The 24,897-nt window shown below is 44.7% G+C and overlaps 1 protein-coding gene across 6 annotated transcripts; it reads left to right on the top strand.

Moving 5' to 3' along the window:
* The first annotated feature begins 5 nt into the window (after window positions 1–5).
* Window positions 6–24,859, top strand: GIT2 (GIT ArfGAP 2). 6 transcript variants are annotated; one of them, XM_053994351.1, is made up of 20 exons: window positions 6–429; window positions 4,791–4,924; window positions 5,424–5,536; window positions 6,219–6,324; window positions 6,639–6,725; window positions 6,872–7,002; window positions 7,456–7,550; window positions 8,170–8,215; window positions 9,061–9,109; window positions 9,586–9,658; window positions 9,988–10,085; window positions 10,367–10,478; window positions 10,927–11,069; window positions 11,784–11,933; window positions 13,532–13,780; window positions 15,153–15,242; window positions 17,573–17,655; window positions 17,742–17,924; window positions 21,714–21,777; window positions 22,644–24,859. In XM_053994351.1, exons 1-20 carry the CDS (start codon window positions 258–260, stop codon window positions 22,854–22,856), a joined length of 2,391 nt encoding a protein of 796 aa, XP_053850326.1. In that variant the 5' UTR covers window positions 6–257; the 3' UTR covers window positions 22,857–24,859. The 6 variants fall into 6 exon arrangements, with proteins under 6 accessions (XP_053850326.1, XP_053850324.1, XP_053850328.1 ...); XM_053994349.1 differs by having other exon boundaries at window positions 9,058–9,109; XM_053994354.1 differs by lacking the exon at window positions 6–429 and adding an exon at window positions 649–856 and having other exon boundaries at window positions 9,058–9,109.
* The last annotated feature ends 38 nt before the right edge of the window (window positions 24,860–24,897 follow it).

The raw sequence follows: 24,897 nt of genomic DNA, 5'->3' as shown, positions 1-24,897 counted from the left end.
GGGGAGCGCTCAGCGCCGGCTGCTCTCACCCCGCCTTCGCCCGGGCCTTGGTTTCGCTCGCCCGCCCGCCATGGCGGGTAAGGGCACGGCTTGCTGCACAGCGGCCTCTTCCACCAGGCTTCCGAAGCCCCATCTCTCCCGTCACCCCGCCGAGAGGGCGCAGCGAGCGGGCGGGCGCGGGCCCGAGCGGGAGCGCTGGGTGCCGCGCCGCTAAACCACAGCTCAGTTTTTAGGCAGGCCCCGTGCCAGGAGTAAAGATGGCAGCACGGGAGGCATGCGGAGCGGCACAGGGTGGCTCGGCGCGCATGCGCGGGGCCGGCCCGGGGCTGGCGGGGCCCGTTACCGGCCCCGCTGCCGCCGCTGCCGCCGGTCCCGCGATGGCGAAGCGCCTGAGGAGCAGCGAGGTCTGCGCCGACTGCAGCGCTCAGGGTAGGCACGGCACCGCCACCGGCACCGCGCGGGCTCGTCCCGCGCACCCCTCTCGGGCCGGGGGCCGCGGGGGCGCCGCCGGCCCGGGGGTGTCACCGCCCCGGAGCGGCCGCCGCTGCACCTGTGATGGAGCGGGATGGTTTGGGTGGGAAGGGACCTTAAAGCCCATGGGCAGGACACTTTCCAGGAGCCCGGGCTGCTCCAAGCCGCGTCCAGTCTGGCCTGGGACACTTCCAGGGCTGGGATATAACTCCGTGTCCGAGTGTCCGGGTCCCGCCGGCACCGCCGCCCCTCCCGAGCCCGGGGGAGGCAGCGCTCCGCGGAGCAGCCTGTAGATCTCCGGCGGCGTGGAAGGAAACGCGGAGCTCCCCAGTTTAGGAGGGAGGAAAGCTGACAGAAATCCACCTTCCAGTCACGGGGCTGAAAGGTGGGAGGAGGGCGTGGGTTGGGAATGTGTCACTGGAAGGGACCGGGGCTGTTTTGGGGGAGCCGGGAAGGCCGGAGCGGGGCTGGCTTCGGAGCTCTTCATCCATTCCCGTGTTCCCAGGGCCGGGGGTGGGGGGAGGCAAACTGGGAGTTGTCCCACGGCCGGGGTTGGGTGTAGGTGTCCCAGACTTCCAAGGAAAGTTGTGCTGAGGTGTCTGGAGACGCTCAGGGAGCAGCGTCTGTTCTGGGCTGACGCGAATCCCACTGCAGATCAGTTTGGGAGCGTATGGAAACAGACCTCGTGTTTGGAAAGGCTGCTGCATCTCCTGACCATCCGTAGTTCTGCAGCTCTTGTATCTAAAACTGTCCTGCTTTAATTTATCAGCTCTGTCTGTGTCTATTCTGTCTCTCCAGTTTTTGCTGTTTGTGTTCCGGGCAGGTTCTTCCAATATAATTAATTAATTATGCACGTACTGAAATGAATTAAAACACTAATGTAATAATACATTATTATTGCATGTGTAATGTAGATGTCTGTGTAACGTAGATAACACTTGAATTGCCAGAAGATAAGACATGGGAAAAGGGAGAACAACTTTTATTAAATCTGAGTTATGTTTAAAAAAACGATAAAAGTTCCAAATGAACTTCCAGGAAGTTACTTTCTTCTTCTGACAGAAGGAAGTCTTCCCTGTGTGGGTTGTGAGGCCCTGTCACAGGTTGCCCAGTGAAGGTTGCTCCATCCCTGAAGTGTCCAAGGCCAGGTTGGATGGGGCTTGGGATAACGGATGGAGTCCCTGCCCATGGTAGGGATTGGAACTGGGTGAGCTTTAAGCTCCCTCCAACCCAAACCAGTCTGGGATTCTACTTGTACCCCTGTAGAAATTTGGTTTTACAATAAATGGAGCTGGCATCTCTCAGGCAGGCAATTGTCCCTATCTCAGAAGGTAGCCTATCTGTGCTTGCACACATCGGGGGTGTTGTGACTCGGAGATAAAGCTGTGTGAATTGTGTTCCTTAAGCTCCTCGGGGTATCAGAATCACTGTCTGGTAATCCCGTAACCCTGCCTTCTATCGTGACATTAGAGCACTGCCAGCTCTTTACTTATTTACTAGAGATCCGCTGGCTTATCCACATATATAAAGAAATCTTAACTTATTTACTAGAAATCCACTGGCTTATCCACGTATATAAAGAAATCTTCATTTAATCTTTTTGTAAATAAAACGAATCAACCCCTTCCTTTAGCTAATCCAGAGGGTTTGTCCCTGGCTGCAGGGGGGCTGTGTCAGGAGACCTGGGGGCTGCAGCCTTTGCCCCAGGGCGGGTGTGCCCGGCACCTGCATTAATTACTGCTTCCCCCGGAACCTCATCAACGCCCCCTTTGTCTCTGCCCAGGCAGAGCGTGGAGGGTTTTCTTTGACTCGGGGTGATCTTACAGCAGCTCTTGTGCTGCATTTCCTATCCCGAGGCAGGAGCTCACTTCTCAAACCCTGGGCCGGGTTTGTCTTCATCTCACGCTTCCTGTTTTGAACCACCCTGCAGGTTCCTGAAAGCGCCCGCCCGGCCCTGCAGCTTCTCCCCAATTGTCTTTTCTGTCAAAACCAGCGTGGGCAGCAGGGCCAGGCTGTGACCACCCCTGAGCTGGACACTGAGGGCCCTCAATTGCTTTGTCCAGCTCTGGGCCCCTCGCTCCATGACAGATATGGAGGGGCTGGAGCGTGTCCAGGAAAGGGAATGGAGCTGGAGAAGGGGCTGGAGCACCAGGAGGGGCTGAGGGAGCTGGGAAAGGGGCTCAGCCTGGAGAAAAGGAGGCTCAGGAGGGACCTTCTGGCTCTGTACAACTCCTGACAGGAGGGGACAGCTGGGGGGGGGTCAGACTCTGCTCCCAGGGAACAGGGACAGGAGGAGAGGAAACTGCATCAAACTGTGCCAGGGGAGGGTCAGGTTGGAAATCAAGAGGAATTTCCTCATGGAAAGGGTGGTCAGGGACTGGAAGGGGCTGCCCAGGGAGGTTTGGATTCCCCATCCCTGGAGGTGTCCAAGGAATTCCTGGACATGGCACTCAGTGCTCTGGGCTGGCTGACAAGGGGATGATCAGTCACAGGTTGGACTCAGGGGTCTTTTCCAACCTCAGTCATTGTGGGATTCTCTGTATTTTGGTACTGGCTTAAACATATTCTGATCAAGTCCATAATTAGGTCTCTTAAAAATTACTCAAGTTCCAGGACAGATACTTCATTGCATTAAATTTAAACCTGAAATATCCAGGGGCATTGGGTGTTGAGGTGGAAATAAAGAAAACCCCCAGTGCTGACTGTTGACAATGCAGAGCAATGCTCACAAACAGCCTGGGAATGGGCAAGGGAAAGGATCCCTAAGGATCCCATCCATGTGTGATGAGGTTGTCTCTAACAAGAAGGGACCAGGCTCATTAATCTGGAAGGCTGCCTCAGTTTGGGTCATTAGGTTTCTCACTCTATTGCTGTTCTTTTTCTTCTTGGAAATCAAAATTGTTAAATAATGGAATGATTTAACAAGGAGTTCAATGTGCTTGTTGTAATTTGTTTAACAAATTGATTGGGTTTTTTTGTCTTTACAACAAATAACAAATTTGGGTTTTTTTTGCTTTAATTTGGCTTTGGGCTGGGCTGCTTCTGGTGGGTCAGGAGATGCTGCTGGCTCTCGTGGCTCAGACAGGTTTGCCTGCATTGCCTGCAGCACACCCAGATCATCAACTCTGCTCAGAAGCTGTGATCACATCTTGTTTGCAGGGATTCAGTCCATTTGTTGTGTGGGTCAGAGGAGACTTTTCCATATGATGCACCAGTGCTCAGATGTGTTCTGACAGGGCTCAGAAGTTCTCTCATCAGATACCAGGCTCGCCTTGTACTCATTTATTTGGCCTCAGACTCATCTCTGCATTTGAAATTAAGATTTTTTCCAAAATAAAAGATCTTGATTTCTCTTTTTGTTCTCCTGGGATGTGCCAGGTCTGAAGCTCTGTCTGGCTGCTCAGTTGCCTGTTCCTGCAGGGTTTTGGCACGTTGAGTTTCACGTGTCACTGACAGAAATTGGAATTTCTTCTGGAGACTGAGCTCTGAGCAGCCAAGGGACCTGCTTGGTGTCCTGTGGGCATTTATTGTTCCAACCTAATCTACCATTCCTACTTGATTTTATGACTTTTGATGTTTGTAGCTCATATATATTATTTACTACTTCACTTCCCATCAGTTTTCTTTCTGGGCTGCTTGTAAGATGGTTCAGCTCGGATCTGGTGAGAGATGAAGTAATTTTGCTTGAGAATGTTGGATTTTATTGAGCCTTTGACTTGGCACATATGTATCCTTCTTTATTATGACAGTCTTGTGTGTTTTTATTATTTAAAGTGGAAATTTAAAAGGTGTTGTTATAATATAGAACTGAAAACTGAGTAGCAGGGGGAAAGGCTGAGTGCTGTGGCACCTTTGTGTGTAGATTTTGTGTTTTTAAAAAGTATTTTTTTACAAGCTAAAAAAAATCCCCAAAACCCAGAGTTTTTTCAAAGACCGAGTAGGCACTGTTGTTAGGAATACTTCTGTGGGAGTCCACAAAATAACAAGTAAAGCACTTCAGCATGGTGATAAATTCAATGTCCTGTTATATTTAAAAAGGAAAGCATTTTCACAAGAAAACTGCAAGCAGTGGGGCTTTTCCCCAATTTTCCACTGCACATCTTCTCACTGTCCCTGGGATCCCACATCCCCCATGAGTTCCAGGACTGGTGTTTCCCATTTTTCCAGCATCCAGAGCCCCAGCAAGGCTGTGGCATTCACAGGCTCACACAGTGGCTAAGCAGGGAAGGTTAAAATGCAGAGCTGCTCATTTTAGACTCTGCTTTTGCAACCCAAGGTCGTGTTGCTTCCTGTGTTATAATGGATGGCTTCTTTTGCAGATCCTTGCTGGGCATCCATAAACAGGGGGATCCTGATCTGTGATGAGTGCTGCAGTGTGCACAGGAGCCTGGGCCGTCACATCTCCCAAGTGAGGCACCTCAAACACACCCCGTGGCCTCCAACACTGCTGCAGGTACAGAGGACATCTGTTTTCCTCCATTAAAACCAGATACAGTGATTTTTAATGTCATTTAAATCCCTGAACTTTTTTTTTTTTTTTGAGCTTTTTAGCTTTGTTTTTCTAAGTTATCCTCATTTTGTTTCTCTTGTTTTATTGTGGTGGACCACTAAAGTCAGAATTACCTTTGCATTTTGAATTTGATACCTTTGCTTTGGAAGGTCACTTCAATTTTTCTTTCACAGTACATCTGTGAAAGAAATTCCACAGTACATCTGCTTCAAACTGAATTTTCTTTTCACTGTGGGTGCTGTTGGGAAGAGCAGAGAATTTTAAGGGGGTTCTCACTAAATTCCACATCATATGTTATGATATCCCAGTTATGATATCCCTGCAGGTTACAGATGCTGGCACACAGAGTAGGAATCTGTTGGCTTGATACCTGCTTGAAAATCATGACAGATAGTGGATTCATGCAGCCAGCAGCAAAATATCTGTGTGTTCTGGCTTTCAGATGGTGGAAACTCTGTACAACAATGGTGCTAATTCCATCTGGGAGCACTCCCTGCTGGACCCTGCCTCCGTGATGAGCGGGCGGCGCAAGGCCAGCCCGCAGGATAAAGTGCAGTAAGTGGGAAATGCAGAATTGTTTTCTTAGAGAAGTGGGATTGTTTCATTCAGCAGTGACAGAGCAACAAGGAATCCATAGGAACCTCTATGTGTCTGGTAGCTATTTTTTTCTTTTATTTCCAAATTTTTTTTTTTTTAATTTATAGCAGAAATAGGAATACAGTGCTTGAATTCTCTGAATTATTGATTCCTATTGAATAGTGAGGACCTTTGCTTGCACACTTTAGTCAGAGGACTTTTCTTTGTTATATGCTTCAGTTAACTGAATGCTGCCAACAAAATGGAGCTTGACTGAGGAATTAAATAAAAGTTCAGAGATTTTTGTCCCTGACTATGGTGCTTCATTTTAAAATGTAAATAACTGTGTCGAGTAAGTATAGATCTTAAGCTATGTGATTTTAAAGTCTATATTTCTTTAAAGAAACAGACACCACATGCTACAATCTGCAGATATTTGATGGTTGTAACAGACCTTTTCTCTGTATAGTCAGACAAGCTGCACTAGGTTGTTTTTTAATGAAAATATTTTTCCATTCCTAACTTTGCCATCAGCAACACACAAATCTCTGATTCAATCTTCACTTGTGAAATTTTTCTTTTTCTGGAGCGTCTGTATTACTTACAAAAGCACTGATATTTCTTTCCTTTCCCTTCTTGTTGCCTGGATTTCTCTTTGCAGTCCCAACAAAGCAGAGTTTATCAGAGCTAAATATCAAATGTTAGCGTTTGTGCATCGCCTGCCGTGCCGGGAGGACGACAGTGTCACTGCCAAGGATCTCAGCAAGGTCAGTGCCTCCTGGGACAGCACAGGCAAATCTCACTCACTTCCCTTGCTTGCTTTTGGCTTAATTGTTTCTGGGTTTTGCACTATTACATAAATAAATAAGGCTTGACTTCAACTTGAAGCCCCTTTTTTGTGGTTATCGCTGGAGGTGATGATTAAGAGGCATTAATGGAGGTGAACTTGGAGAAAACCCTTTACACGAAAGAGCTCTAGTGAGAGCTCTGCATACTCTGGTTTCTCAAAGCATGGCTGAAAAACAACTGCTGAATCACAGTTGTTGCTGCTGTGTTAAATGTAATTCTGCTTCTTTTTCAGCAACTCCATTCCAGTGTGAGGACAGGGAATCTGGAGACCTGTTTGCGACTGCTCTCCTTAGGAGCTCAAGCCAACTTCTTCCATCCTGTAGGAACACTTTTCTCATTATTTTGATGATATACAATCAATTCCAGTTCATATTATTTATGCTCATTTCAGCTGATTCATGTTATATTTCAGTATTCTCCTCAGACCTGTTGGTTAAGTAGATATTTTTCCTTAATCTCTTGCAGGAGAAAGGAAACACCCCACTGCACGTTGCTGCTAAGGCAGGACAGACTTTGCAAGCAGAACTATTGGCAGTTTATGGTGCTGATCCTGGCACACAAGATTCCAATGGGAAAACACCAGTTGATTATGCAAGGTAGGAGTCTCTGATATCCATAAATCACACCATGGGCCTGCTAAGATACGTTTCTGTCCTGAAATAATTTGTCTGCTAATAATACCTTTTCCAGAAAGAGTGAGTGAATAAAAATGAGGAATAAGTATTTTCATCAGATCACATCCTGTGTTCTGCGTGCCTGAGCCATCAGCTATGATGCCAATGGCACAGGCTGTGCCAGTCTAGCAGCTCACAGGAAATCAATTAGAGAGAAGTTTCTGCAAGTTCAGGCTCCAGGAGTTGAGGGCTAGCTCAGGAATTGCTGTGGGAATGTCCCAGATTGCAGAGATGGGTTGGGGCACAGGGGGTGGAACTGGGCTGGGTCTGTGGTGGGTTGATGCACCAAACACGTGCAGTGTGGGCTTGTACTAAATGTGTTTCTCTGGCCATTTCTGTGTGTCACTGACTGCCCCTGTCCCTGTGTGTGAGCAGGCAAGGGGGGCACCACGAGCTGGCAGAGAGGCTGGTGGAGATCCAGTACGAGCTCACAGACAGGTTGGCTTTCTACCTCTGTGGCAGGAAACCAGGTGAGCACCACACCTGCACCCTCAGACCTGTCACTGTCACTTACAGGACATTCAGACTGTGCTGGGTCTTATTTGTGCACTGCACTTTTTGTATCCCTTCCAAATAGTCAAATAAATTACACCGAACCAAAAAAAGTATGAGATGCAAGATTAGGGATGATGCATTTAAAATTGGGATAAAACTGCAGGGTTTTAAATAGATATAAATTAAAAACAAAATCCCTTCCTGGTTTTCCACAAATACATGTTCTTTATATACTGTAGAAACTCTTCCAAGTAGTTTTTTCTAATTGAAGTGCAACAGCAGGGGAGTGCTCTGTTAAGTGGGTGCCTTTTGAACACAAGGACACTTAGAGATTTTTAATCATAAAGGGACCTGTGTTAGAATTTAATTTTAGTTTTTAATGGAATTTTCAATATAACTAACAAGCCTTAATTGAATCTTTGATAACACCTGGAAATCATGGCATGAGCCCTCTTTGATAACTTGCCTAGTTGCCTGTAATTAGAAATTGAGTAATTACATGGAAGATAAATTATTTAGTGTTGCCTGATGCTTATTATTGAAAACTGTAGGCCAGTACCAACCTAGTAAAGTGCAATTTGTTTTCAACTCTAGAGCACAAAAATGGGCAGCACTTTGTTATACCTCAGATGGCAGACAGGTAAGTTGCTGATTCTATCATGTGTCTGAAAACATCAGAGTGAAAAAAACCTAATAATGAAGTTTTCTTTCCTTTCTGAAACACCTTTTAAGCTAGTTGCTATTCTAACTTTTTTTTTTTATGTGTGCCTTTATTAGTCTTGAAACCTTTTTTCATACAAAGAGTATTGGAATATCAACAACATCAGAAAATTATAAAATGAATATAACAAAATCAGAAAATAATATTTATACAAAATAAAAACATTGTATTTATTAAAATGCAGGGAGAAGGTGAGACAGTTCTGGGAAGGGAACACATACGGGGAATTCCTAGGAAACAGATTGTGGAAATAATTTAAGGACCAATTGAGTATTTTCCTGATTTTTTTAATGCTTTTAACTTTTGGTTGTGATCAATGAAATCAGATTTCTATAAGAAGTATCAAGTACTAATTTTAAGTTCCTGTTCCTCTTTTTATTGCTGTGCAATTGGAAATAAGGCGGCTGTAAGTAAACCACTGTCCAACCTCCTGCTTGCAAAACTTCTGTGTAAAACTTCAGTAACTTAAAAATTGTGTGGGTAAAAACCTGTGGGTATTCATATTCCAAAGTAGTTTTGGTATTGCTTTGTTTTACATTTAAAAATTGTTGTGAAAGAAAGCTTAATAATATGTTAATGGTGATATTATAGTAGCAATATTAATAACATCAGTGTGTTAAAAACAATGCTAAAAATACTGAAATATTAGAGGGTTTAAGGTAAAAGTGACATTTTAATCACTGAGTTACCAAAATGTAGAGTTTTGATGCGTAGAAGCCATGAAATGCTGTAGATGTAATGATCACTTCTTGTTTTCATAGCAGTCTGGATGTATCAGAACTGGCAAAAGCAGCCAAGAAGAAGCTTCAGTCTGTAAGTAAAGCTCCTTTTTTAGATGTGGCAAACTCTCATCTCTCAGGCTCCCTAGCACAAGTATCTCTTGACCCATCTGCTGTAGGAGCAGCTTGAAACACACAAATATTTTGTGAGCCTTCTCTGTTCATTGAAGTCTGCATCTCCAGTGCCATTTGGTGCCTCATTCCCACAGTGCCTCTGCCTCACCCCAAACACAAAAGGTCTTTTTGTGGTCAGATGGGAGAGGGGAAAAAAAAAATCCATTGACCAGGAAAGGAGGAGTGTAGAACAGGATGGTTGTTTCTGTACCTCGAAATGGGGTGGCCATGCATGTCTGCTGCCTGTGCAGGCTGAGAAAGGAGATTTTCTATGGATTACAGAGGCTGGAGAAAAGAGCAGAGTTGTGCTCTTACATTTTCTCTTATTTTCTATTATCAGAGATCTTACTGGCTTTCATTTCTTTTCAAATTCCAATTATTCTCCTTTACCCTTAGCTAAGCAACCACTTATTTGAAGAACTTGCCATGGATGTGTATGATGAAGTAGACAGAAGGGAAACAGATGCAGGTGAGTGAGACTTTGTGGATTGAAATAAAACAAGTCTGGATTGTCACTTTACATACAAGATTCCAATCCAAGCACGTGTTCTGTTCAAGTGCTTCTGTATTCAGCAATTACTGCTGAGGGAGTTTCTTTGTCTTGCATTGCCTGAAGGGGATGTTAATTGAAAAAAATCTTGTGTTTTTCACGAAGTAGAGAACCCTCTGGGGAAAAGCTTTCCTCTGAATGGACTGTGTTTGTGTTTGAAATTGCAGTCTTTTATTTGACAAAGATATGCTGTCAAGCAGTACAGGAAGGTTATTCCCTGTTCTTTTTATTTTTTTCCTCTGGAGCAGTTTGGCTTGCTACTCAGAACCACAGCACACTCGTGACAGAGACCACCGTGGTCCCTTTTCTTCCTGTAAATCCTGAATATTCCTCAACCAGGAATCAGGTATGAAATCTTAATACTGTAAAAAATAACAATCCAGGTAATATAACAATCCAAGTAGACCAAAGTAATATTGCTTTACTTCATTTCATTATTGTAGAAGAGTTGCATCTACTTGGAAAGAGGTTAAAATAATTTCACATTTCCTCTTTAAATCACATTTTCTGCAGTAAATGTAGTTGAACAGTCAACTCCAAGTGTGTAGTTTTAGTTTTTCCTGGGGATTCTGCTGTTCTTCTGATACAGGATGTGCTTTTCTTTCCTCTGCATTATTCTGTGTTTAGGGAAGGCAGAAACTGGCTCGATTTAATGCCCACGAGTTTGCTACACTGGTTATAGACATTTTAAGTGATGCCAAACGAAGACAACAGGGGAATTCTCTCACTGGTTCCAAAGGTGAGTGAGCTTTTCTTGTCAGCTCCTTTGCAGGCACTTTTTCAGTAGTTTAATCACTCCCAGAGCCCCTCAGCAGAGCTGAATTATGAAATCTATATATTGTTTTCATATATCTTTTTCCCTCTGGAGAGAAAATACCCAAAAAATCTAACTTTTAATATTTCCCTGTATTTTTCATTTGCATGCTGACATCCATTTGTCCAATGTAATCTGTTGGGTTTTTTTTAATTTATATGAATTTTATTAAGCTGCTAAAGGATTCTCACCACTTATTTTAATTTACCTAAACACTTAAAAGAAATAAAAATACAAAACCGTAATACTTTGAAGTTTTGGACAGTAATCATTCATTCCTCCTAGGTGGATCTAAATTATTTTTTTTTCCAAATTACGAACTTCTATTTCTTCTCCAGACTTACTAGTATGTGTTTCATGTGTTGATCTGCAGAAAATGTGGAGCTGATACTGAAATCAATCAGCAATCAGCACAGCAGTGAAAGTCAGGACAATGACCAGCCTGATTATGACAGTGTTGCTTCAGATGAAGATACAGATCTGGAAACAAATGCAGCTAAATCAAACAGGCAGAAGGTAGGATTGAAATAGGGATACACCCCCAAGTCTTATTCATAAAAGTAATATGCATAAATAATCAGGAAATTAATATTTTAATTAATTTTGTAATTATGCCTCACTCTGTGAACTTTCTTAAATGAAATGTTGTTGCTTAAGGAATTTTTATTGTAAAAAAAGAAAAGCCTCTATAGAAAAGTAATGTGTATGGCTGGGGATAAGATACAAATTTAATTGCATAGGTGAAATAATTGGATCTGCCAAAAGGCTCTAAATCAGTGATTCCATGTTATTTCACAAACATTTACTGCTTCTTACTGGAGAAATACTCACAGCAGACCAACAGTGTCCAAGTGAGTTAAACCATTCCTGGAGGAATGCAGAATGACATCAAAGGCCAGTAAAACCTGGTGGTTCTGCTTTAATCTTCACTGGAAATGCACACTGGATATTTAGTCTGTCTTTCATAACTTTGCAGTTCTTTATTGCTTATTTTTAAAAAGGCCTTATAAAACAGTATTTTATCACTGAAATGCTGATGCAAATATTTTTATAGGAGCTAAGAGCTGATTGATTTTCTAGAGGATTTAAATGATTCTGGTTAATGTCTCTTATTAATTTCAACTTAGTTTGAACTGTGATGCCTTTAAAGTAAATCCATGAAAGCTGTTGAAATTTGATGATCTTGTTTTCTTCTTCTTAATGGTGTAAGTATTTTTCTCGTTTTCCTAGAGCTTGGATTCAGACTTGTCAGATGGACCAGTGACTGCCCAGGAATATATGCAGGTTAAAAATGCCTTGGTGGCTTCTGAGGTGAAGATTCAGCAGTTAATGAAGGTGAACATCAACCTGAGTGATGAGCTGAGGATTATGCAGAAAAAGGTAACAGAGGAACCCCTCCCTCCAGCTTTGGGGTATCTGAAGTTGTCAGCATAAAACTGCTGGAACTGAGGATGAAATAATCCAGTATTGGGATAGTGAGAAAACTCATTTTGAAGTGGAGCTGCTTTGGAATCAGACATGAGACTATAAATATTTATGTGCAACACATGCTTTGAATGTTGTTTTTTTGTGGTGATCCAGCCTTGCAAATCACGAGGATGATTTGACTTATGTCAAAAGTTTAGCATCAGTTTTCCCAGTGACAGGACAGCTGTTGCAAGTCCTGAGTGGTTTTGCTATCATGCTCCAATATAAGCAGCTTTAAACAATGAGGAATCAAGTGCCAGCACACCTAATGTGTGTGCACTTAACTATATTTTTGTGGGGTAAAGGACAATTTATATCTGACTTCACTATCCTGTCTGGCTGGCTAGTAAGGGCTAGCAGCTTACCCTCTGATTAATCCATTTAACTAGTGTTTAAAATCCCATTTTCCAAATAATTACAATCCTGTAAGAGTCACATGTAGAGAAAGTTGTTCAGGCTGTAGGGTGGACCTCCTGTTCTGGGGCAGAGCAGAGCTTTTGGAGAGTGGTGGAGCTGTTTGCACCTGAGGCTGAGCTAACCCAGCAGATTGGGATATCTCTGTCTGTGAAGTGCCAATTCTCTTCTATTCTGTTGGAATGGTGAACACTGGGAGATCTCAGGGTGTGTCCTTGGTCTTTCAACAGCTTGTACTGGTTTCAGCATTTCTCTTGAATCAATTGAATTAATTTTTCACTTACACTGGGTTTCTTTAGACAGATATAATCATTTAGGGTAAAAAAAAAAACCTTTGGGGTCTGTGAATTAATGAGGCTTTAGAATATTTTCATGGTGTAGCAGAAGGGAGATCCTTGCTGTCCTGCAGTTTTTCTTCAGTTCATCTTTTCTTTCCGATGTGTTAATATAGCAAACTTACTCCAAGTCCACAAAATAATCAGAATTGGTACATTTTTACTATCAAATAAATATATAATAATAAAAAGCTTTAAAATGCTTTCTTGTTGGCTTCTTAGATAGCAATAGCTGATGCCTAATTTTCACAAGCTAAACTCTCCTTGCTTTGCAGAGCAAGCTCAAGTTCCTTTGTGCTGCCTCTGGTGTCTGTGCTGCAGTTCTGGCACTGTCAGATTTCACTGGCCTTATGTTAAAGTCTTCTAGGTCCTTGTATTGGCTGCTGCAATGGATCCCTTTGCTTGGAAAACTGTTGTGTTGGCAGTCCTTCCCCCACAGCCTCATTGGATTCCTGTGCCAGTAGAGCAGGCTGGAGGGAATGGGTCGTGTGTTTTTGAACTACAGCAGCCAATTTTAACATCTAACTTTAGTTTACATCCCAGCAGCTGCTGGAAATCAGCACCTAAGTATTTCCAGATCTGGAACAGAGGTGTTCCTGTGCTTGTACCAAGCAAGTCAAGTAGATTTTGAAAAAGAAATGAACCCCCAGGCAGCAGTACCTGGATTTTCTGGTACGGCTGACAAGCGAGTGTCGCGTGGTCACTTTGCTTTTGGCACTTGCTCTTAGGAAACCAAATCCCACTGCTAAACATTTCTTTCAGCTCCAAACTCTACAGAGTGAAAATACCAACCTCAGAAGACAGGCCACAACCAATATCTATCAGGTGCAAGGTGGTTCTGAGTACCCAGACCCCAGCAGCAATTCCTCCCTAAAGCGGCGCCCGTCGGCCCGGGGCAGCAGGCCCATGTCCATGTACGAGACTGGCTCAGGGCAGAAGCCCTACCTGCCCATGGGGGAGGTCACCTACCCAGAGGAAAACATCACCAGGCTGCAGCCCTTCCCTCCACACGTGAGTAAAACTGCTGCTGCTTCTGCATTGCCTCTCACGTTCAGCTTTCCTGTCTCTTCCGGCGCTGCTCGTTCACTCAGCTTCTGCCTCAGAGGGGAAAAAAAAACCAGGGGGGATAAGAACTGTGAGAATTGTTCATGTTTGCTGTATTAACATGTCTGCAGGAGCCTGATGGTTTGAAAAGCAGAAGCTGTAGCAGTTCTGGAATATGGAAACTGGAGCTTTTGGCTTCTGCTCAGCTGGTTTTTTAACCACACTCTATATATATATATAGATATAAAATATCAATATGTGATTGTCTGAAAACCAGGAAGGGAGGGGAAATAGTACTCCAAGAAGGTAGGTAAAGTTCATGTATTTCTGGAGATAAACATGCAGGTACCAATTTGTGGAACTTCATAACCACCTTACAAAAATAAAATAAAATTGAAAATTTTTCCCCAGTTTCTTATTCTGAGTTTGGAACTGGGGGCTGGAGATGGTTTAGATCTGCCAGACAAGCAGATTCTTCTGGTTTAGTATTTTCCTGTGTGATGTGGAGAGGGAGTTCTCTGTTGGCCAGAGGGATTTTGCACTGAAGTGTTCACACTTTACAGAAGTGACCCAACACACACTAGTGCATTTAATTAGCAAGTACATGTAATTAATTAGCACAGTTAAATTTTTGTTTCACCTTCTTAGATTGCCCTGTAGGCTGGAATACAGGACAATATCTTTTAGACACACATTGAAAATGTGGATTTTTGGCAATATCTTTCCCTCTTAGTAGCAATGTCTTTTATTTCCTTCCAGTCAAATCATTAAGACCTTTAAAATGTATTTTGAAGTTACCTTTGGCATGAGGGAGGGCAAATATTCCATGCACATTCCACAGAAGACAGCTGAATGCACCAAGGGAATCAATCCCCACCTTCAATTAAATTAATTTAAGCTATGAAATTTAGATAATTTTAAATTACATTGTCATGTTGAAATGATGGCAGTTCTGGCAGCAAGAAATGTCAGAATTCATTTGTGTGTGACAGTGTCTGCAAAATGTGACAGTGCTTTGGTCCTATGGTCATTTGGGTGGAAATTTGGATAGCAGTAACAGTTCTGAAGCATTGATTTGTTCTGTGGAGTTAGTTCATTTGGCATGTGGTGAATTTTTTTTTTTTTTGTTCTCCGTGGAATTTGGCACCTCTGGAATGTCAGTATTAGAATGAGCATGAATTCAATTGTATTTTGAAAGAATTAAGTCCCCTCAGGCTAAGCCAGATTCTCAACATCATTCTTGCTTTATGTCATCTCCACGGTTTTAAGAATGTTCCTTTGATTTCAGTTAAGAGTTTGTCTGTGTTTTGGTTTTGGTTTTTCTCTTTCCCATTTTTAGATCGGGAGGAGTGCGTTTGTGACCTCCTCTTCATCTCTACCTTCCTTCCCCTCCACGCTTTCCTGGTCGAGGGATGAGAGCACACGAAGGGTTAAGTACCTTCCCAATCGGTCTTTTCCCTGGAGGAGGTGCCAATCTCCCCAGAACCACATCCTCTCTCTTCCCCCTCTCACTGCCTGGCCTTCCAGCCTGCATGGAGCAGAATTTTCTCCCTTCCATTCCTGCTGCCACCAGCTCTGGGCTCTCGCCTCTCTCTAACTTCACATCTTCGGCCTTTTAACACCACGCACGGTTCTCCAGGTCACTCGTTCTGCTGCACAACAGCCCCAAGACAAGCTGGCTGCTGTTTGGACAGTGATTTTCCAGGCTCTCACTGATATTTCTAAGCCAATGTACAACTCTCCTGCTGACTAAAAGCACTGCATGAGGCCCAGCTTCAAAGCTGCTTTCCTTGGGGGCCCGTGGCTTGCACCAATCCAGGTGGTCCTGATTTATTGCTTGCTTTACAGATAACAAATTTGGGGGTTTAAATGTTTACCCTGGTCTCTCCCTGCCAGGACACAGAACCTGCTTTTTAATTCCTTCTGTCCCATTTTATTTTGACTGTACCATGTTTGGACATAATAGTTAAGAAAATACTACATTTTCAAGTAGGGATGGAAGAAAAAACTTTCCAAGGGAATATCCTGCTTGGACAGATGGAAATCTGGGTTTGGCTGCAGTGCTGTCTGGTACTGGAAACTTGCACGGGGTTTGATTGTTTTTATTCTACACTGATTCTATATTAGTGATTCCATAGTATCCTCTTCTTGTAATTCATCACTGTTGTTTGTATTTCTGAGCAGATGGTAGAACTTTGCCACTATTAGGATTGTTGTCTCTGTATACCTGGGAGATGGGAAAGGTTAGACTCTACATAAAATAGTTTCTTATCTTCAAAATACATGTCACTTTTACAACTGATCTTTACCAGCTGTCCTGAAAGAGGAGTGTTCAAAAAATGCTGGTTTTTCCTTCTGTGCAGAGTAACTTTAAAATTGAAAAGGGGTTCCTAACTCCAGGTGCTTCACTTAAGAATTGATGGGTTTAACATCAGATGAATGCTTAACAAATGTACTGAATCTCAGCCAGTGAAAACCAGTTCCTGGTGACATTTTTGGTCTGTCCGTGAGGCAGAAATATTATTTGGTAAGCAGATTCCTAAATGCTTGGGTCAGGGATGCAGATTGGAGGTGTCCCTTACAGTTGAACCCTGGAGATTCCCTCAGGGTGACTTCAGGGTTCCTGTAAGAGCCCCAGGACAGGTGGTTGGGGCTGTGAAGGACCCTGAGCTGTTGCTCTGTGATCAGAGTGACACCAGACACGTCGTGCTGGGCACGTGGGTGAAGCTTTGCAGTTTTTAGAAGACTTGAGGAAGCAGATGTGTGATGATCCTGGGGCCTGGCTGAGGATTTGCCCTCCAAGCTCATTTTGGTATTCCTTTCTTCCTTCAGCCTTTGCTCTGGGCCTACAGAGCTCAATCCAGCCTCTACTTCCCTGCATTCCTCCTGCTCTCATTTCAGCTTCCACTTTGGAATTAGCCCCTATCTTCTTTTGGACACTACTCTTCTGTGGCTCCCTACTCTCATGGTTGGGCCTCCTGCCCTTGTTGCATCCAGTGCTCTGGGGCACAGCTCTCACTTCTTTGGTCTTCCAACTCTGTACCAGTGTCAGGCATCCAATGGGCCTCAGTTCCTCACTCTTTGGCCTCCCTGGCCACCCTGTTTTGGGCTTCACTTTGCAACGGGCTTTAACCCCTCTCATGTTGGCCCCCAAATTGTGATGAGCTCCAGGTGTCATCATTCCCATACATGCCCTCAGTCTTCCACCTGCAGTTTGAGCTCCCCAATCTCTGTCTCCTGTCTTTATTTTGACTTTCCCATTGTCACAGTCTTCAGCCCTTTTTTTGGGGGGGCTCCCATTTTGCAGTGGCCTTCCCAGTTGCTTTCCACTCTGCATTCAGCCTCCCCACCGTGGTCTCTGGCCTCTTTTTCTTTGGGGTTCTCTCCCTCTCCAGTGGTTCTTATTCACTGTTCAGGCTCCTGTTTCATGGTGCTGCTTCTCCATTTGGCCTCTGCTCCTGGTGGCCTCTCAGAGTGTGTCCCTGGGGCAGTTTCAGTGGCAGGGAAGGACGCTGTGCTCTGTCTGTCTGTCTGTCCTGCATTGCTGGGTGTCCAGGGGCTGGTGGGGCTGTGCTGGCAGTGCTCAGGGCCTCAGGTACAAGCTGAGCAGCAGCCTGGCATGGGGAGAGGGGCACAGCAGCTCCAGGGTAACGCAGGAGCTGTTGTGCAAAGAGCAAATCCACGTGCACAGGACGTGGCTCTGGCACAGCCCTGAGCTGCTCTTTCCTGCACAGGCTGAAGTAAATCTGTTCCTTGCAGGCCTCGAAGCTGGAGAAGCAGAGCAGCGTGTCCGAGAGCGACTATGACAACCCCACCACCCCCGTGGAGCTGGAGGAGCCGGGGTAGGTGCTGTGACACAGCTGACACAGCTCGGGGGTGGCAGGGGACTGCTGTGTCCCCGGGCCAAGCCCTGCTTTGCTCCCTGCAGGTCGGGCAGGAAGGGCCGGCAGCGCAGCGTCATTTGGCAGGGGGAGGGGTCCATCCCTGAGGACACAGACCCAGCCCCCAGCTCCAGTTTGCCCAGCACAGAAGATGTGATTCGGAAAACGGAGCAGATCACCAAGAACATCCAGGAGCTGCTGCGAGCGGCACAGGAGAACAAACATGACAGGTAAGGAGGGAGTGCTGGAAAAGCTCTGGAGCTGGTGAGAAAACAAAGGAAATTCTTCAGGTGTTTTCACCTGTAGCACAGGTGAAAGTGAAATACAGCTCCTCTATTTCACACCTGTAAAATGTGTAGCTCTGTCGTGTTCCCTGGTGTCCTTAATGCCACAGGGCAAGCTGGGGACAAGTGACCTGCCCCTTGTGAGTGGGTTCTGCTGCAGTGCTGCCTGCCCTGCCCTGAACTTGTGCGTCCTGCTGCAAAACCAGGATTGTATTAGGCACAAATCAAACGTGTTGTAGAAAACTCACTGCAAGTTTTTGTTGGGTCTTCACCCCTCTATGTCCATAGGCAATTACACCCTGCAGAATGTGATAGTAACACCAAGCCTTGATTCAGGAGCAAATTGTGAAAGAGAGAGAATTTGGCTTTCCTACTGAGGTATTAGTACAAATTATGTACCAGCAAAAGTATTTTGAACTATTGGTTTTAGAAACAGACCCATCTGAGTAAGCATAACACTGACTGAGCACTGAATCAGGCTGCAGCAGCTTCAGCTCCCACAGGGAAATTCTGGCCCACCTGGACAATTTCTAGAATAGCTGTGGGTGACAAAAAGTGATACAGCCCTTGCTGATGATCAGGTGCTGCTCCCCACACAGCTCTTTCAGAAGGCTGTAAATCAAAGCTACATACTCCCAGGCGTGAGCACATTTTGGGGCTGGAACACTCTGGGCTCCAGCAAACCTGGCTCTGCAGGCTGGTGGGTCTGGCTCTGCTGCGGCCCCAGCTCGGTGCCCTCTGTGCTGGGAGAAGCAGCAGAGGTTTGTGTTTGAGCCCTCACTTCCTGCCTCGCTCAGAGAAGTGAACAACAATGGGGCCACTTTTGTTCTGTGTTTTTTCCTTCTTGTACTTTGCTATTTTTAGCAGGGCTGGTGTGGCCTCTCCTTCTCACCCGAGTGACGACTTCTGCCGTGTTTGTGCTGAGCTCTTTGCCCTTGGTGTAACCTTTTCCAGTGCAGTCTCTTTGTGCTTGTTTCACACAGAGAAGCTTTAAATGAGTGTAGTTTTTATGTATATCACACTATACAGTTGTGATTTTTTTAAAAAATCATTGAAGGAAACAATGCAGCGTACCTGGCTTTCGTTGTTGAATTGATCAGGTTTTTTAAAAGCCTGTTATGCTGCATTTTTGTTTTCTGTATCACACGTGGAGTGAGGTGTTTGCCTATGCTTAGATGAGTGTTATCTTGCAAAACACTGAACTAGGAAGCTGCCGTTCTTTGTTTTCCTCTTCCCTGGCTTCCTTAACACAGGGGAATGCTTCCTTACCAAAATGAGACACTTGAGGATGTAATAACACATCCTCCAAGCTCGTGCTGGGAACGTTGTAGAGAAAAACCACGTGCTGCAAAGCTTAACTGGAGAGTAAAAAAATACAATGCAAGAGTATCATCTATTAACGAAACCCCTTCTTCCTTTTGTTTCTCACTCTCTCCCATCCCTTTCCCTGTGCTCCGTGGGCTCAGCAGGCCCTTGGAGCGTGGGGGCACATCCCAGCTCAGACACAGCCTCGGCACGCGGCTCCCCGGGGCTGAGCCAGCGCCCCTGCAGCCTCTGACCAGCCAGCAGCCCGGCCCTGCCTCCTGGTACTCTGGCCTCTGTCCCTGCCTCCCAGGCACAGTGTCCTTTCTCCTTCTCTCTGCTGCCTCTTTCCCTCCCTCTCCGGCCGCACGGGGTCGTGGAAGGCGATGCATGAAATGCTCCAGGGGATGAGGGAGCTGCAGGCAGCCCCTCCAGGCCAGGGGTGTGGCACAGCCCCTTCAGCTCCCAGTAGGCATCCGTGGGGAACAGAAGCACAGCCTGCAGCTGACTCTGGTGTATTCTCCTGGCTCTGTTTTGGTTTTTATTGCCTGGCAAGATAAATTAAATTACAACTTGGTTGGCTCATGGAATCACAGTATAGCTGGGGTTAGAAGGTACACCTTAGAGCCCACCTTGTTCCAGCCCCTCCATGGGCAGGGACACCTTCCACTAGCCCAGGTTGCTCCAAGCCCCATCCAACCTGGCCTTGGACACTTCCAGGGATGGGAGAGCCACAGCTTCTGTGTGCCAGGGCCTCTTCACCCTCACAGGGAAGAATTTCTTCCTTTAGGAAGAGATCTTTGAGGTTTGAAGGTCCCTTCCAACCCAAACCATTCCATGATTTTATGAACAAAACACATGGTTGCTGCTTCTTAGCACCCTTGCAAAAGTAGCAGGAGTTTCACATTCCCAAGGTGGAACATTCACACCTGACAGCTGAGGCCCCTCGAGTGTTTATACAAATGAGATCATTTGTATCCCATATCCATGAAAAAAGATGTGTGTTTATATGGTATCTTCCAACCTGACCAAAACATTGTTTGTTAGTGCCTAAAATAAAAAATTTGCATGAGAGGCTCTTTGAAACAGAACTGGCCAGGTTCAAACCCCAGCCAACAATTGTCAGGATTGGAGGAAGAGATTAACACAATTTACTGCTAATGAGGGATTCCTTTTCCAAGCTGTCACTACTTGAATATTTTCCTGATGTCTCACTGGAGTGTGTGTAAACCCAACACAGTGTCAGAGCATCTCACAAGCTCACAGTGAGTGTTTAGACATTAAACTAAAGCCATTCCTCCAGGCCACACTGGAAACTTTGCAGCTGACCTAGAGAGCATACAGTGAAACACACATTATTCACCTGAGTGTCTCATTCAGGTTATTCTCAGGGCTTTCTCTGCTTTGTTAGTCAAGGGTTTAATCAGTAAATTGACTTTTTAACAAGGTAGGGTGCTGGTCACTGTGGCTACAGGGAGCAGATTAATCATTAATTCCACAGCAAAAAGGGAATTGTTGGTGAACTTGGAAGACCTCTCTCCACTTTTAATTTATTTGGAAGAACTCATGTGACTTGAGACACATAGAAAAATACTCCTTTTAAAGCAATTTTCCTGCATTGCCAAAATGACCCCAGTGCGTTGCTTTTCTCTCAGTGCATTTGCAAGTGACTGATTTTTTTGCACCTTTGGTGTTGCAAGATCAAATAAATAATCACTCGGGGGGGTGGGTTTGGAGGCTCTTTTTGCTTGAAAGGGCACTGACCTATCATAACCCACACATGCTGAATAGTTTTCTTGAATGCTTTGTGAGTTTTGAGATTTTCTTGCTTAAGATTGGATCATGTGAACTAACTTGTGCTAAAATTGAATCTTTGAAGCATAAAAGTGAGTCCTTTGAAATGAGACTTGTGAGAGAGCACACTAACACTTCACTATTCACAGCAGTTTATGGTAAATAGTTCTATTTTAAACAGACCAGTTTTCATTTGGTATATAAATCAGAAGTGAAATCTGTGATTCATGGAATCTGCCTTTGTTTTATTAACTAACTCATCAGAATTAGTGAATATTTAGCCTAGAAGTCAACTGCATTCAGGCTGTGAATGCAGTTGGTAGTTTGGGGATGCATGTGTGTGAGAACTCTGCCTTGTCTGTTTACTGGATATTAATTAATCCAAGAAGGCATCTTGATGTTCTGAAGTTGCACACAAATGAAGACTTTCCTAACAATGTTTTATATAAAAAGTATGGACAGTTATTCCTTCAAACCACCTTTGAAGAACAATGAAAATCTAAGAAATAATTTTGCACTGTTGGTGAAGTTCTTGCTTTTTCTGAAGTCACGTGGTTTTTAGAATAAGTTACTGAGCAATGAAGTGGAAGAGGGAAGGGAATCTCTACACAATTAATAACCCAGGGCATCTTTCTGCAGCTATATACCGTGCTCCGAGAGAATACATGTGGCAGTGACAGAAATGGCAGCCTTGTTCCCAAAAGTAAGTACCTGCCACCACCAGAATGGATTTGGCCTCCTTCCTCATGTGTAATTCCCCTTCAGAATGAAAATCAAAAATTATTTCCCTTCAAAATGAAAGCTATAGAGAGAAATGGTGGGGTTCTGAAGCACCTTTGCAGAATGAAAATCAAAAATTATTTCCCTTCAAAATGAAAACAGTAGGGAGAAATGATGGGGTTATGATGCACCTTTGTATTTATTAGCATGGCAACTGGTAAAGGCTAAAGTGTGAGTCCAGGCCTTTAATTGTACTCTTGAATGTGTAACTCTTAAGAATTGCACAAAACTGGAGGTGCTTGGATCTGCTATGAAGAGTTGTGTGGTTGTACAGGAACTTGACCAGACTCATCACCCCCTTTTCCATCTGAGTGCCATCGCTTGGATTTCTTTCCTGCAGCCACATTTAGATCTGTTGTCCCTCCATCAAAGTGATCTGTTTGCTCACAGCAAATTTAGGGAGTGAAATCCCCATGACTGAGTTCTTGTAAAGTCTTACCCACCTCTCCAAAACTGCAAGGAAAGAGCCAAGGCTGCTGTCCCGCCTGCACCCATCATCCTGGACATGCTGTCCCCTCCTGCCAGCCAGGACGTGGGCTGGGACAGTAAACAGGCACCAGAAATGTGCATGAGTAACTTCCTAAGGGAGGGCACGGAGCAATATTCCCTGCCTGCTGCCTGGCAGCCGTCCGGGATCTCCCCGAGAGGAGAGAGAAATTCCTCCTGCTGCCGCGAGGGGAATCAGGGCTTGGCCGCAGCCGCCCGCATCAAAGAACCCTTGTGAGCACTCCCGGCTAATGAAAAGGTTGTGTTGTTCTGCCTGTTCCAGCGTCTGTTTTCCCTTCCCAGAAGCCCAAGTCGGAGCTGGTGAGGACTTCCCTGCGCCTGCTGACATCCAGCGCCTACAGGCTGCAGTCGGAGTGCAGGAAAGCGCTGCCCGCCGAGCCCAGCCCCGCGCCCGACATCCAGCTGGTGACACAGCAGGTCATCCAGTGCGCCTACGACATCGCCAAGGCTGCCAAGCAGCTGGTCACCATCACAACCAAAGAGAACAACAACTGAGGCACTCGGGGCTTTTTACTCTGGGGTTTTTTAAAGGTTGGATTTCAACGTACAGGTGTGGAACTATGCGCATTTTTACGAGGAAAAAAACTTCAAGGGGCAAGAAACTTTTTTTTTTTTAACTCAGTATTATTTTTGCATGTTTTCTAACAATTTTATGATTAATTTAACCCACTGCCTTATTTTGTGCCTGTGTTGCCAGTGTAGTTATGGATAATAGCATGTTGCAAGTAGCTGTCGAGCCACTCTCATGTCCCAGCGCTGTACCGAGCTCTTGTAGATGTTTCCTTGGGGCCACGTTCTGCTTTCAGATCCTGCTGGTGGAACTGCTCTGACACCACTGCACGGATGGGAGAGCAGCATCTCCATCTCTCTGGAGCCTCCCCTGCTGGGATCCTGCTGGCTGAGGCTCCCCAGGCTCCAGGACCGCTCCCAGCAGGAAGAAGGTTTGTCCTGGTAACGGGGTACAAGCCCAATGTTCTCTGTTCCCATATCAACTGTTGTGCAATATGTTTTTTAGTCTGCTAAACCAGTAGTAGTTGTGGGCATCCAAGCTTGTTACGTGTAACTCTACAAGGTCTTTGTCACTTTATCTGTTTTGGAAGGAATTTGAAACTTAATAGTTATTTCTTTTAGTTGTCACTATGCCATTAATATATATGTTTGATGTTACTTTAGGGCATTAGTGGTTAAAATATTATCCTTTGTTTCTGAGTTAGTAATTCATTGTTAAGTTTCCTGCAGAATTTTCCTGTCATCTTCGAGGCACTGTCTTGTTTGCAGCAGCATTTCTCAGTAACTCCAGATGCAATTTCACTAAAGATTTCTGTGCTTATTAACAAAAAAAAGGAAGTTAGAAGAGTGCCAGTGCAAAAGCAGCTGTGTCTGCCACAGCACATAACCTCTGTACCTCAACATATCCAAATGTGAAAACATTTCTCCTAAGTTTTTTATGTGAATCTTTCAAAATTTGACAACTTGCTGAGTAACCCCTGCCAGGCTGCCTGGTCCCGGTGGCCACGTGTGCTCCAGGTTTCTTCATCCATAACAGTTCACATAAGTGTGTCAGTCCATAATTTAAAAACTGAGAATATTTTTGGGAGTCTGAATTTCAGGTGATGCAGGAAATCACTGATTTTTGCCTCTGCCTCTGTCCCATTTGGAAATGTGTTGTCAGTGCCCAGGAGCCAGCCATGGTGTGTTTGTGTGGATATATCCAAGCACAAGTGCCACAGCACTGCTGGATTCCTGCTGCTGTCTGGCTCCCAGAGTCTGAGGGAGGGAAGGAATGGAAAGAGGAGATGACAGCCCAGTAAATTGATGTTCTTCATTGTGGGGTTTTATTTCCTTTCTGCCCTTCTGAACCCCAGAAGCAGCTCTAACCTGACAGCAGAGGCAGGCTGGGACTAAAACTGCAAATGACCTTTGTGAAACCTACTTCAAAATCATGCAACTGGCAATTAATTAAACACATTGAGAATCTTCTAGGAACTTTTCCTTAAATAATGGCTGAAAGGCAGCAGATGGTATTTTTCAGTCTCCCAGGACACCACTGTGTGCTGTTCTTTAACATATCTTACCTGCTTTCCAAAGCAGGGTGACACTGAGCTATGGTGTAATTTATCACTTATTTAAACCTGCCTTTGATCCAAAACCAAGGGACACTTTAGTAACTGCCAGCCCCTGCTCCAGCTACACTGAAATCAGAGTGGTCCACACCCCACAGGAACCCCCAGCAGCAAGTTCATGAACCCTCCACTCACAGCACCGCAGTCACAGAGTTTGTAGCACCTCAAGTAACAAAGGTGTGTTTTTCTTTTAGGACTAGATCTCTTGTTCCCCTGTAAACAAACTTGCTCTTCCTTTACAAAATGCTGCAGAGGAAAGGAAAAGCTTTTTTTGCCTTTTTCCAAACCTTGTATTTATCAGTGTCATTCTGTCTGTACAATATTTTGACTTTTAATCTTTTGTTTACAGTATTACTATAAAATGCTAAAACCCTTTCAGTGTGTGAAATAATGTGGGCTTATTTGACTTCTGG

Source organism: Vidua macroura, chromosome 18 (assembly GCF_024509145.1).
Source record: "Vidua macroura isolate BioBank_ID:100142 chromosome 18, ASM2450914v1, whole genome shotgun sequence".
NCBI lineage: Eukaryota > Metazoa > Chordata > Aves > Passeriformes > Viduidae > Vidua > Vidua macroura.
Note: the sequence above shows the minus strand (reverse complement) of the source record. Positions and strands in the feature narration are given on the sequence as shown.

Bases quoted from the DNA above. Each gene is read 5' to 3' on its own strand.
- GIT2 (XM_053994349.1), top strand. From the start codon at position 258: ATGGCAGCACGGGAGGCATGCGGAGCGGCACAGGGTGGCTCGGCGCGC. The intron at 430-4,790 runs GTAGGCACGGCA...CTTCTTTTGCAG, and splicing joins CGCCGACTGCAGCGCTCAGG to ATCCTTGCTGGGCATCCATA. The intron at 9,659-9,987 runs GTGAGTGAGACT...CCTCTGGAGCAG, and splicing joins CAGAAGGGAAACAGATGCAG to TTTGGCTTGCTACTCAGAAC.